Consider the following 14,126-nt stretch of genomic DNA (forward strand, 5'->3'; position numbering starts at 1 on the left):
CAGCCTTCCATGCGCTATGAGGTGGAAGCTGTACACGCACTCAGGTCCCAGCCACGAGCTGACAACCCCACAGAGCCATGACTCAGGGAGACGTGTGGAAAACCTTAAGGACCTCAGGAAAACCAGTTTATCACAGAGGCATGGACTTGGCTGAAATAATTCCATTGAAACCAACTGGGCCCAGATGATAGCTCTGAGGAAATGTTGACTTTCTTTGAAAAGGGAGCAAGTTTCCAATTTTCCCCCTACATTTTGTTTTTACTTTCTCTTTCATGCCTCAGAGATATGAATTCTGGGGATTTATTTACAACAAAGTAAATGTCTTACAATAGGGCATTGGATGGAAGAGTCTATGTATCCAATAATCAAAGATAAATTAGGACTAGCTGTGTGTTCATCCAGATTTGCTTGCGAACACATTGCTGAGGCCAGATGGCATCTGTGAGTCCTTTGTGTCCCCTGCCCACTTCTGGACGAGTCTCTCATTTCGTTCCATTACATCTTTCCCCTCAGGTTCACAGTCAAGGAGTTTGTCAGAATGAGTAAACCTTCAGAAATACTAGTTTCAGGGTGCCTGGGGGGCTCAGTGGGTTAAGCCTCTGCCTTTGGCTCAGGTCATGATCCCAGGATCCTGGGATCGAGCACCACATCGGGCTCTCTGCTGAGTCGGGAGCCTGCTTCCCCCTCTCTCCCTGCCTGTCTCTCTGCCTACTTGTGATCTGTCTGTCAAATAAATAAATAAAATCTTTTAAAAAAATGATATACTAGTTTTAGCATAGCTTATTGTGATCAGCATGTAGAGTTATAGATTTGGGCAGAGGATTAAGTAAAGATTTGGTTTAAATCTTGTGAACTAGTTCTCAGTCCATTCGGGCTCCCACAACGAAGTACTACATGGCTTTGAGCAAGACATTTATTTCTCATGATTTGGAGGCTGGAAGTCTGAGAGCAGGGTGCCGGACCCTTTTCTGGGTTGCAGACTAAGTGGGTTCTGAGTTATGTCACTGGGGTCTCTTTTATCAGAGCACTACTGCCATTGTTGAGGGCCGCCCCCCCATGGCCATATCATCCTGAAGACCTCATCTTGTAGCACCATCACCTTGTGGGTTAGGATCTCAATGTACAAATTTGAGGGAGGTGAAGAGACAAACATTCAGACCATGTAGTACTGACCAAATTTAGGACTAGGTGTTATGGTTAAACATTAGGATCTAGGGTTAGAATGGAGGATTATGTGGTCTCATGGTTCATGATGTTGATGTTTGCAGTATGGTTCTTTGTTCAGACTTTAAGTAGCACAAAAGGACCAAGGTGAGTTTCAGGTCTAAAGCAACATTCTCTCAAGTTTGTTTGTTTGTTTTGTTGTTGTTTTGTTTTTGTTTTATTTTTAAAGATTTTATTTGTCAGAGACAGAGAGAGAACACAGGCAGGGGAGTAGCAGGCAGAGGGAGAAGCAGGCTCCTCATTTGAGCAAGGAGCCTGATGTGGAACTCATTCCGGGGTACCTGAGCCGAAGGCAGACGCTCAACCAACTAAGCCACCCAGGCGACCCTCAAGTTTGCTTTACTCCCTGAGCAGAATCACCTAGAGTCCTGGCTATCAAGCAGATAACCGGGTGTGACCTTAGGCTCAGGAGAAAATTTGGGGGGTCAGGGTCACCAAAGTCCAAGAGTCATAACTGAAAATGAATTGGGGTTTAGAATGAAGGATTAGAGAGAACGTTGGATTTATGAATTAGTCTAAATTCTGGTTAGAACTGACCAAGATGTCTGGAGCGTTGACTCCTTGCGATCTGACTTCCTCTCTTTCTCTCAATTTCAGATCCCTGAGCCCCGGGGAGACGCAGATTTACAGCAGGAAATCAATCTAGACGCTAACAACAGGCATGAGGAAGGAAGAGAGGAGTCTCTTGTGCAGATAATCTAGAAGAACCCAAGAACTTCTAAAATGAGCTAAAGGGAATTTTCATATTGTTCTCTGAGGAGATGGGAGTACCTATAGGAGTCCAGAGAAGGACAATAAGAAACCAGGCTTTTGATCAGGATCCACCCTTTCCTGGGGTGGTATCAAATATTCCAGATTTTTTAAGTCAAATCTCGCTTGAGGTAGGAGTTGGAGATCCTGTTTTTTATGCATTGGGACACAATCAAGAAGGAGATTACTTCAAAAATATAAAACGAGAGACAAAGGATTATCTTAACCTAATATTAGGCCATGAATCATTGGTATATTTTGAAAATGTTGTCCTTAGAACTATTTTATTTATTTTTATATATTATATTTATGTATTTATTTTTAAAAGTTCTGAAATTGTCATAGTTTTCAAAACTAGTTTTCAAAAAAAGTTTTGTGATGAGATTACACCTGTAGATAAAATATTGTTGACATATTCGGGATAGGTTTTTGTGTTTTTACTATAGCTATATATCAATTACACTTATAACTAGGTAGGTGATTCCCTCAAGTTGTTATTACTGTAAATGTTTATTTGACATGTAGTCTTCATTATTAAAAAGTGGGAATCAGTTGTAATTCTTTTACTTGCCTGGATGACACGTTTGTAAGTTGTTTTATGTTATTTTAGGTTATTAAAGAGGACACTGCAATGTGTCTCTTGAGGAAACATAATAAAGATAAAAGTCTTCATCTTCGTGGTGTTTGTGGTCATCTCAGTTGGTCTTACTGTTCACTGTCCAATGACACTCTTTCTTAATGGGGCTGTGATTATTCAGCCACACTTCTTACCTTTGAAAAATAAGTGTAAGTTTTTTTTTTTAATGAGGATGTGGGTTTTTTTTTTAAGATTTTATTTATTTATTTGACAGAGAGAGATCACAAGTAGGCAGAGAGGCAGGCAGAAAGAGACAGGGGAAGCAGGCTCCCCTCTGTGCAGAGAACCAGATGCGGATGCGGGCGGTTTCGATCCCAGGACCCTGAGATCATGACCTAAGCCGAAAGCAGACTTTTAACCCACTGAGCCACCCAAGTGCCCCAAGTAGAAGTTACCTTTTATGTAGAAAAAAAAGGAAGATAAAGTGAACCCTGAGCTTGTGTCTTAAAGCAAGAAACAAGGCAAAGATATTGAGGCAGGAAAAGGGAAAGAAGGAAGACAGAGCTATGGGGACCTAGATAATCTGAAATTCACAACAAGGGAACGTGCCTCAGTGAGAGTATGCATTTTAGGCGATGATCCATGGCCAGCAGACCCACAGGTGCAAGGGAGCACCCTTCTTTGGTAGAAGGAAAATCTACAGTATGGGATGAAATAGAACAACTGGAAAGAAATGAGGCCTTGGGAGAATTTTCTGAGAAACACAGTAAGTTAGGAGAAGCTTAAGCTGTCAAATAAGAGAGGCATGGAGAAGAAAGAGTTAATGGCAGGAATCCTGAATATTGGAGGAAACCATCTTGGGAGATGGTAGCACCAGAGAATACTGGGGCTGTCTCAAATACCAAGCTTCAGTGTCCGCGGGAAGCATCCCATGGATGTCTTGGCACATAGATGCATATCACCCGTCATGAAGCTCACCTGAGCTTGGTGACCAGAGTTTTTACTGGGGTTTCTTTATGCAAGTGTGATTAACTCCATCATTGGCCATACATCGAACACAGTCTCCAACTCTCTTCCTTCCACTAGAGATTGGGCTGATATCAAGTGGTTCAAAGCCCCAGCCCTGTTGGGTTCCTGGTATGGCTGGCCCTATCCTGACTCATCTCATTAGCACAAACTCAAGTTTGCTCCAGTGTGAGTAACAAACACTCCTATCACTCAGGATTCCAAAGATGTAGAGGTTCTCTCCCAGGGAGCAGGGAGGGAGAGGTATCTGAAAAATTATTTATACAACACACTGGCTATGGTAGGAGATTGGCAAAACTCAGTTGGTCAGGGAAGGTAACAGTTTGGGGACAGATCTATCACAGGAGATGTTGGAGAAGTTGAACAAATAAGGATTGAAATAATGGGGTCCTCATGGGGATTTGGAATAGCTTGGGAGATGTGAGATATTTAGGAGATGAACACAGCACTCTATAGAGGAACAACAAGCAATGGAGTAAAGAGAAACCGAAGGGAAAATTTAGTGTGTGTGTGTGTGTGTGTGTGTTGGGGTTGGGGTGCAGTTCTGATACATAAGGTGAACTCCTAAGCCTGGAGCAATTTCAGAAAGTGAAACCACCAAGGTCAGAAGAGCCACAGGGACATCAGCATCTGATTACAGCAGCTCAAGGAGAGGGATGGCATTCAGAATTGGGACACAGTTGATGGACTGGGAACAGCAGAGGCTAGATTCTGCAGACACGGAAACAAAGAGGAGAAACAGTATGGCAGCTTGGAAACAGATATAACACATGAGACACTTAGGACTTAAAATGTATATTTAAGAAGCTTTACGTCTCTGCAAGGTGGCAGGTAAAGGCAGATGAGGAAACAACTCAAATGAGGAAAGACCTGAATGAAAAGGCACAAGAAACAGGACGGTGGATGCACACAATAAAGCAGTAACAAACAGGCGAGAAAGCAAACAGTCCGCTGACTTATGACAGGTGAGAACTGGGAGTGCTTGGGAACACTGGAGCAGAACATGGTGGTTTCAGCCTGGACACCTAGAGAAACTGAGATCAGGACGGATCCAGTTGAAGAGAAGGGGGAGCCGAGGCTGCTCAGAAGCGGGTGAAGCTTAAGAGACTTGGAGGATAGAGAGAGGGACCAGCTGAGAAAGTGGGAGAGGCTAGAGGCCACCGAAGGCTGAGAAGGAATACGGATCCAGGGAGGTGGTTCGGAAGTGTGAGCTGATGGCAGAAGCACGTGTGGCTCCCAGAGCACAGAAGAGTCAGAGCAGCCAAGCTTCTGGAACCGGAAAGCATCCAGGCCTATAGGTGGCCGCTGAGGGGAGGTCAGGAGGCAGCAACAGCGAAGTTCAGCCACACAGCAGAGGAACAGCGGGCTTGTCCTGAGAAGCAGGAGTGATGGAAAAAGTCTAGTGCCTGGAGATGGACAAGTAGGAGAGTGGTGGGGATCAGGGGTGTGATGTGGCTCAGTCAGTGAAGCAGCTGCCTCGGCTCAGGTCATGATCTCAGGGTCCTGGGATCGAGCCCCGCATGGGGCTCTCTGCTCAGCAGGGAGCCTGCTTACCCCCCACCCTCCACCTGCCTCTCTGCCTACTTGGGATCTCTCTCTCTCTGTGTCAAATAAATAAGACTGAGTGACAAACAAGGAGGAGCTGCTTTGTGAAGGGGAAACACGGAGAAAACTACAAAGAAATAGGAGCAGGGACTCAGGAAGAGTCCCGCGGGCAACTCCGGGGCGCCTGTCTCAGTAGCTACTCCCATTCTCTCCGCTTCTCCCTCAGCGGCACCCACGTTCCCTCTACCGCTACTCTCATCCTAGATAAGGCGGGATTGTCTTTTTCTTTTCAGTTTTCCCCTTTATTTCTCCTTTCCTTCCGCTTCCCTCTCCCTTCCTTTTCCCTTCCCTACCTTTCCCTCCCCTCCCCTTGCCTTTTTTCTTTTTAAGTGTGGGTTTTTCGAGACGTCCCCTAACTTGTGGGCCCTTGAACTCAAGGTCCTGTATTTGTAGGCTCTGGAGTGGGCTCCAACAGGCGCACCGCTGCCGCCGTCCTGCGCATGTGCAGCCCGGCCTGTGTGTCCTGTTCGCGCACGCGGAGTGCCGCCGCGCAGCTCTTGCTTCCCGTATGAGTTCAGGTCACCGCTCGGTGTGGTTCCCAGACTTGGAGAAAGGTCTGTATTTGGGATGAGAAAGCTCGGTTTCAGTTACACTCCTGAGATGTCTTAGTTCTTACTGGTCTTTTGCTGTTTGGTTTTTTTTTTTTTTTTCGTTATATTATTTTTTTATTTGACAGAGAGAGAGATCACAAGCAGGCAGAGGCAGACAGAAAGAGAGGGGGAAAGAAGGCTCCCCGTTGAGGAGAGAGCCTGATGTGGGGCTCGATTCCAGAACCCTGGGATCATGACGTGAGCCACAGCTAAGGCTTTAAACCATGGAGCCACCCAGGTTCCCCTTATTGGCCTTTTGACTCTAAATGTCTTTGGCTGTGTGTGTGGAGTTGGGCAGGGGGTGTGGAAATGACATGCCATCTTTATACCCTTATGTCACTGTGGGATGAGAAAATGACAGGGAATGACTGTGGTCTCCGCAGTGGCATGTCCATGCATGATGAGACAGCGTCCCTGTTGACTTCCCATCCAATCTTACAGGTGTGCTCCCTCAGCCTCCCCACGCCGGAAGCCACCAACGTTGTCCGGGCGGTGACTCGTCTTTCCTCCCTTTTGCCCATCAGCCTCACCGCTGGCCACATCCTGGAACTTCCCCAGGAGAAGCATTATTCTCCTCTTTGCCCTGGAATGCTCCCACAGTAACCCCATTCTGCTTGTCAACCTGACCTATGCCCTCTTTTCACAGAGGATCCTGTCATTCAAAAATTTCTGGCCTGGGACAAAAATCTGAGCGTATCCGACAAGGTATCATTGTTCTCCACTCAGATGTGTTCTTGCTCCAACATCTGTCCTGGGGCAGGGCGATGCATCCAAAACCTTCTCCAACCTCATACTGCCAACACTTCCCGTTGGGGACCTCGTGGTTTCCTGCAGGTCCTCTGGGACCTGAGTCCCAGGCATGCCCCTCTGGCTGTTGCCACCTTAAGTCCCTTTTCTCTCAGCTCTTGGGTGGGGCTACCCGTGGCTCCAGCTTCTCAGAGACCCTCCAGAGGCCGGCTGTCCTGAAGACAAGCCCTCAGACCAGCACAGCTTGCTATCCTGGGAGCACCATCAACTCTTCCCTTGACTTCTTTGCTTTGCAGCCAACCTTTTGACACCAAATAAGCAAATTCACCCAGTCTGTCAAAGCGGGAGCACCTGCTCCAGCCTCCTATCCCCATGCCCCACTGGTTTTCCTTGCCCAGGATGTGACCTCTGTCTGACACTGTGTCTCCTCTTGCCGCCAGTATCTCCTGTCTATGGTCATAGCTTACTTCAGCCGTGCTGTCCTCTTCTCCTGGCAGTACCAGCGAATCCATTTCTTCATAGCCCTGTGAGTATTTTTGTCTCATCCCTCAGTAGAATTCGCTACCTGGGTGGATGGAGGGGGAAAGTGGGACCGTAACCTTTCATCTACTTTTTTTTTTTTAACCATTTGTAACTGTTTATTAAACTACTTTTTAAAAAAACTGTTGTCGCCATGTATAAAAATGATAGGATTATAGTATAGTGTTTTTTTAGACTGTTCCTTGTAAACACAGACAACCCTGACGACAGCCAGAAGAAGCAAACAGAAGACGCTTCTAAGGGCACAGAAGGAAGGAATGGACACGGCCCTGCCCTGAGCAAACAGACTAGCGAAGCAGCTGGTCCTGATCCTCCTACTGTCCCCTTCCCAGGGCGATACCAAGTGTAATTGTTTTCCTCCTAAGCATTCCCAGCAGAAATGCCTGGATTCACATCCCCAGGACAAGCACAGATCTGTTGTGAATGCTTCGACGGGTGTGTCTTACAAGACCGTGCCCAAGCCTGTGGGCGCTATGTGCATGAAGTCCTTCAAAGCTCTGGTCTCCTCCTTCACTCTGTGGTATTCTGGGTCAAGGCCAGGCTTCTGAGCTTGGATCCAACCCTTTTGTCTTCGTCCGACATGCTCATCCCCTTGGTGTTTCAACCTTCTAAGGACACTTCCCTCTGTTCCTATATTGCGTTTTCTGTCTAGGTAATTTTGCACCTATATCTGAGGAAAACGACTTGTCCTCAAGGTCAACTTCAACTCCCATATCTTCAGATGCTCCCCCCTTCCCCGCCCCGCCAACATCCCTGACTTCCGCACCGCAGCAGCACTTCTGTAAAATCCGAGTGTCATGGATATTCTGGACTATGGTTATTGCCTATCCACTCACCGCCCCACCCCTCTGTCCCCATCCCCAATCCCATTAGACTCGATGCCTGCAGGACTTGTCAAGATATTACCACACTCTCAAAGGCACTGCAGAATTTCTTCTGTTTTGCAGAGGTTTAAGTTATGTTGGGACTAGGAGGTGATCAGTATTGCACTTGAACATGAGAAAAAGCATCATTTATTCATTCAACAAATACAAATAGAGTACACCTTATGGACCAAGGCATGAGGCAATGGGAAGAGAGGTTCAAGAAGTGCGTGTTGAATTAATGCAACCAATGAACCCAGTCCTGTATTAGTCGTTTGGTAGGAAAGTCATGGTTACAGAATAGAACAGGGTCAGCTCCTGCCCATGGGAGATGTATATGGCCTTGCTCTATGGGTAGACAGGTTTGTGCACAAACTAGCTAAAGGGAAGGGGTGGGTGTGGGTGTCCCCCCACAGGACATGCCCTCAGGCTTCCCATTGAGTTCCCTCTCCATCCACAAGCTGGGAGAAGTCTCTGCCCAGCCATGCCGTCTTTTTAAAAAAATTTTTTATAAACATATATTTTTATCCCCAGGGGTAGAGGTCTGTGAATCACCAGGTTTACACACTTCACAACACTCACCAAAGCACATACCCTCCCCAATGTCCATAATCCCACCTCCTTCTCCCAACCCCCTCCCCCCAGCAACCCTCTGTTTGTTTTGTGAGATTAAGAGTCACTTATGGTTTGTCTCCCTCCCAATCCCATCTTGTTTCATTGATTCTTCTTCTACCCACTTAAGCCCCCATGTTGCATCACCACTTCCTCATATCAGGGAGATCATATGATAGTTGTCTTTCTCTGCTTGACTTATTTCGCTAAGCATGATACGCTCTAGTTCCATCCATGATGTCGCAAATGGCAAGATTTCATTTCTTTTGATGGCTGCATAGTATTCCATTGTGTATATATACCACATCCTCTTTATCCATTCATCTGTTGATGGACATCTAGGTTCTTTGCATAGTTAGACTATTGTGGACATTGCTGCCATAAACATTCCAGTGCACGTGCCCCTTTGGATCACTAAGTTTGTATCTTTAGGGTAAATACCCAGTAGTGCAATTGCTGGGTCATAGGGCAGTTCTATTTTCAACATTTTGAGGAACCTCCATGCTGTTTTCCAGAGTGGCTGCACCAGCTTGCATTCCCACCAACTGTGTAGGAGTGTTCCTCTTTCTCCTCATCCTCGCCAGCATCTGTCATTTCCTGACTTACTGATTTTAGCTATTCTGACTGTCGTGAGGTGGTATCTCATTGTGGTTTTGATTTGTATTTCCCTGATGCCGAGTGATATGGAGCACTTTTTCATGTGTCTGTTGGCCATCTGGATGTCTTCTTTGCAGAAATGTCTGTTCATGTCCTCTGCCCATTTCTTGATTGGATTATTTGTTCTTTGGGCGTTGAGTTTGCTAAGTTCTTTATAGATTCTGGACACTAGTCCTTTATCTGATATGTCGTTTGCAAATATCTTCTCCCATTCTGTCTGTTGTCTTTTGATTTTGTTAACTGTTTCCTTTGCTGTGCAAAAGCTTTTGATCTTGATGAAATCCCAATAGTTCATTTTTGCCCTTGCTTCCCTTGCCTTTGGCGTTGTTCCTAGGAAGATGTTGCTGCGGCTCAGGTCGAAGAAGTTGCTGCCAGTGTTCTCCTCAAGGATTTTGATGGATTCCTTTCGCACATTGAGGTCCTTCATCCATTTCGAGTCTATTTTCGTGTGTGGTGTAAGGAAATGGTCCAATTTCATTTTTCTGCATGTGGCTGTCCAATTTTCCCAGCACCATTTATTGAAGAGGCTGTCTTTTTTCCATTGGACAGTCTTTCCTGCTTTGTCGAAGATTAGTTGACTGTAGAGTTGAGGGTCTATTTCTGGCATCTCTATTCTGTTCCATTGATCTATGTGTCTGTTTTTGTGCCAGTACCATGCTGTCTTGATGATGACAGCTTTGTAATAGAGCTTGAAATCCGGAATTGTGATGCCACCAACTTTGGCTTTCTTTTTCAATATCCCTTTGGCTATTTGAGGTCTTTTCTCGTCCCATATAAATTTTAGAATTATTTGTTCCATTTCTTTGAAAAAGATGGCTGGTACTCTGATAGGAATTGCATTAAATGTGTAGATTGCTTTAGGTAGCATAGACATTTTCACAATATTTATTCTTCAGATCTAGGAGCATGGAACATTTTTCCATTTCTCTGTGTCTTCAATTTCTTTCATAAGTACTTTATAGTTTTTTGAGTATAGATTCTGTGCCTCTTTGGTTAGGTTTATTTCTAGGTATCTTATGGTTTTGGGTGCAATTGCAAATGGGATTGACTTAATTTCTCTTTCTTCTGTCTTGCTGTTGGTGTAGAGAAATGCAACTGATTTCTGTGCATTGATTTTATATCCTGACACTTTACTGAATTCCTGTATAAGTTCTAGCAGTTTTGGAGTGGAGTCTTTTGGGTTTTCCACATATAGTATCATATCATCTGCGAAGAGTGATAATTTGACTTCTTCTTTGCCGATTTGGATGCCTTTAATTTCCTTTTGTTGTCTGATTTCTGAGGCTAGGACCTCTAGTACTATGTTGAATAGCAGTGGTGATAATGGACATCCCTGCCGTGTTCCTGACCTTAGCGGAAAAGCTTTCAGCTTTTCTCCATTGAGAATGATATTTGCAGTGGGTTTTTCATAGATGGCTTTGATGATATTGAGGTATGTGCCCTCTATCCCTACACTTTGAAGAGTTTTGATCAGGAAGGGATGCTGTGCTTTGTCAAATGCTTTTTCAGCATCTATTGAGAGTATCATATGGTTCTTGTTCTTTCCTTTAATGATGTGTTGTATCACATTGACTGATTTGCGGATGTTGAACCGACCTTGCAGCCCTGGAGTAAATCCCACTTGGTCGTGGTGAATAATCCTTTTAATGTACTGTTGAATCCTATTGGCTAGGATTTTGTTGAGTATTTTTCCATCTGTGTTCATCAAGGATATTGGTCTATAGCTCTCTTTTTTGATGGGATCCTTGTCTGGTTTTGGGATCAAGGTGATGCTGGCCTCATAAAATGAGTTTGGAAGTTTTCCTTCCATTTCTATTTTTTGGAACAGTTTCAGGAGACTAGGAATTAGTTCTTCTTTAAATGTTTGGTAGAATTCCCCCGGGAAGCCGTCTGGCCCGGGGCTTTTGTTTGTTTGGGGATTTTTAATGACTGTTTCAATCTCCTTACTGGTTATGGGTCTGTTCAGGCTTTCTATTTCTTCCTGGTTCAGTTGTGGTAGTTTATATGTTTCTAGGAATGCATCCATTTCTTCCAGATTGTCAAATTTGTTGGCGTAGAGTTGCTCATAGTATGTTCTTATAATAGTTTGTATTTCTTTGGTGTTAGTTGTGATCTCTCCTCTTTCATTCATGATTTTATTTATTTCGGTCCTTTCTCTTTTCTTTTGGATAAGTCGGTCCAGGGTTTTATCAATTTTATTAATTCTTTCAAAGAACCAACTCCTAGTTTCGTTGATTTGTTCTATTGTTTTTTTGGTTTCTATTTCATTGATTTCTGCTCTGATCTTTATGATTTCTCTTCTCCTGCTGGGCTTAGGGTTTCTTTCTTTTTCTTTCTCCAGCTCCTTTAGGTGTAGGGTTAGGTTGTGTACCTGAGACCTTTCTTGTTTCTTGAGAAAGGCTTGTACCGCTATATATTTTCCTCTCAGGACTGCCTTTGTTGTGTCCCACAGATTTGGAACCGTTGTATTTTCATTATCATTTGTTTCCATGATTTTTTTTCAATTCTTCTTTAATTTCCCGGTTGACCCATTCATTCTTTAGAAGGATGCTGTTTAGTCTCCATGTATTGGGGTTCTTTCCAAACTTCCTTTTGTGGTTGAGTTCTAGCTTCAGAGCATTGTGGTCTGAAAATATGCAGGGAAGGATCCCAATCTTTTGATACCGGTTGAGTTCTGATTTAGGACCGAGGATGTGATCTATTCTGGAGAATGTTCCATGTGCACTGGAGAAGAATGTGTATTCTGTTGCTTTGGGATGAAAAGTTCTGAATATATCTGTGATGTCCATCTGGTCCAGGGTGTCGTTTAAGTCCTTTATTTCCTTGCTGATCTTTTGCTTGGATGATCTGTCCATTTCAGTGAGGGGAGTGTTAAAGTCCCCTACTATTATTGTATTATTGTTTATGTGTTTCTTTGATTTGGTTTATATAGTTGGCTGCTCCCACATTGGGGGCATAGATATTTAAAATTGTTAGATCTTCTTGTTGGGCAGACCATTTGAGTATGATATAGTGTCCTTCCTCATCTCTTATTATAGTCTTTGTCTTAAAATCTAATTGATCTGATATAAGGATTGCCACTCGTGCTTTCTTCTGATGTCCATTAGCATGGTAAATTCTTTTCCACCCCCTCACTTTAAATCTGGAGGTGTCTTCAGGCTTACAATGAGTTTCTTGGAGGCAACATATAGATGGGTTTTGTTTTTTTATCGTTTCTGATACCCTGTGTCTTTTGACAGGGGCATTTAGCCCATTAACATTCAGGGTAACTATTGAGAGATATGAATTTAGTGCCATTGTTTTGCCTGTAAGGTGACTGTTACTGTATATGGTCTCTGTTCCTTTCTGATCTACCACTTGTAGGCTCTCTCTTTGCTTAGAGGACCCCTTTCAATATTTCGTGTAGAGCTGTTTTGGTGTTTGCAAATTCTTTCAGTTTTTGTTTGTCCTGGAGCTTTTAATCTCTCCTTCGATTTTCAATGATAGCCTAGATGGATATAGTATTCTTGGCTGCATGTTTTTCTCATTTAGAACTCTGAAAATATCATGCCAGCTCTTTCTGGCCTGCCAGGTCTCTGTGGATAAGTCAGCTGCCAATCTAAGATTCCAGCCATGCCTTCTTGATGCCTGAGTGGCACTCCGTGACACTGGGTAATAAGCAACCTGTGTCCTTGCTGGGAAGCTGAGCTCAGATGGCGGAGGGGCATCCTTCCCGTCCTGCTCCTGACCAGCCACCTGATGTCTCTCTCCAGCTACCTGGCCAATGATAAGGAAGAGGATAACCAGGCCCCCAAACAGGCCATCTTTTCATTCCTCTATGGGAAGAACTGGTCTGAGCGACCCTTGTTCCACAAACTGAGATTCCAATTTATACGATCCATGAACTGGAGGACCAGGGTGTCCCAAGAAGAGTGTGAAGAGGTAGGTTGGCTGAAGGGATTTGGGATGTGGGGCCCAATGGGAGAGAGAAGAGGTGCAGCGAGGGACATGGGGATTTGGGACCAGAAAGAATTAAGGGTCTGGACGACAGGAGGGAGCAGGTCGGGGGTCGCAGGGGCAGGGCCCATCTGGAAGTTGTGTTCTCATGGGGCCGCTTGTCTTCTAGATCCAGGCTTTTGATCCAGACCTGTGGGTGTGGGGGCGAGACCGCCTCACTCTGATGCCCTAGGTCTCCTAGGGCCATGGAGGCCTGAGGTCATCGGCCTAAGGGAAGGTAGGTCTCTGTCCTCATGGGTCCAGGCACAATGATTTCTTGTGTAATGAGGAGATCTGAGGAATCCAGGAGCTGAGCCCACGCTCCTCTCCCTAGCCCCACACGTCAGCCTTCCATGCGCTATGAGGTGGATGCCGTACACGCACTCAGGTCCCAGGACGAGCTGACAACCCCACAGAGCCATGACTCAGGGAGACGTGTGGAAAACCCTTAAGGACCTCAGGAAAACCAGTTTGTCACAGAGGCATGGACTTGGCTGAAATAATTCCATTGAAACCAACTGGGCCCAGATGATAGCTCTGAGGAAATGTTGACTTTCTGTGAAAAGGGAGCAAGTTTCCAATTTTTCCCCTACATTGTGTTTTTACTTTCTCTTTCATGCCTCAGAGATATGAATTCTGGGGACTTATTTACAACAAAAGTAAATGTCTAACAATAGGGCAACGGATGGAAAAGTCTATCTATCCAATAATAAAAGATAAATTAGGACTAGCTGTGCGTTCAGACAGATTTGCTTGCGAACACATTGCTGATGCCAGATGACATCTGTCAGTCCTTTGTGTCCCCTGCCAACTTCTGGACGAGTCTCTCGTCTCGTTCCATTACATCTTTCCCCTCAGGTTCACAGTCAAGGAGTTTGTCAGAATGAGTAAACCTTCAGAAATACTAGTTTCAGGATGCCTGGGTGGCTCAGTGAGTTAAGCCTCTGCCTTTGGCTCAGG

General features: G+C 44.8%; 2 protein-coding genes across 2 annotated transcripts in view; one reads left to right on the forward strand and one right to left on the reverse strand.

Annotated features, from left to right (window-relative positions):
• Positions 1-14,126, reverse strand: part of RBAK (RB associated KRAB zinc finger) — a 65,537-nt gene that overhangs the window by 33,285 nt on the left and 18,126 nt on the right. The gene's annotated exons all lie outside the window — the stretch shown is intronic.
• Positions 17-13,206, forward strand: LOC131819396 (speedy protein E4-like). Its single transcript, XM_059154456.1, has 5 exons — positions 17-92; positions 6,419-6,477; positions 6,960-7,045; positions 12,944-13,112; positions 13,201-13,206. The coding sequence occupies exons 1-5, from the start codon at positions 17-19 to the stop codon at positions 13,204-13,206; spliced, it is 396 nt and encodes a 131-aa protein (XP_059010439.1).

This window comes from Mustela lutreola, chromosome 17 (genome assembly GCF_030435805.1).
Source record: "Mustela lutreola isolate mMusLut2 chromosome 17, mMusLut2.pri, whole genome shotgun sequence".
Classification (NCBI taxonomy): domain Eukaryota; kingdom Metazoa; phylum Chordata; class Mammalia; order Carnivora; family Mustelidae; genus Mustela; species Mustela lutreola.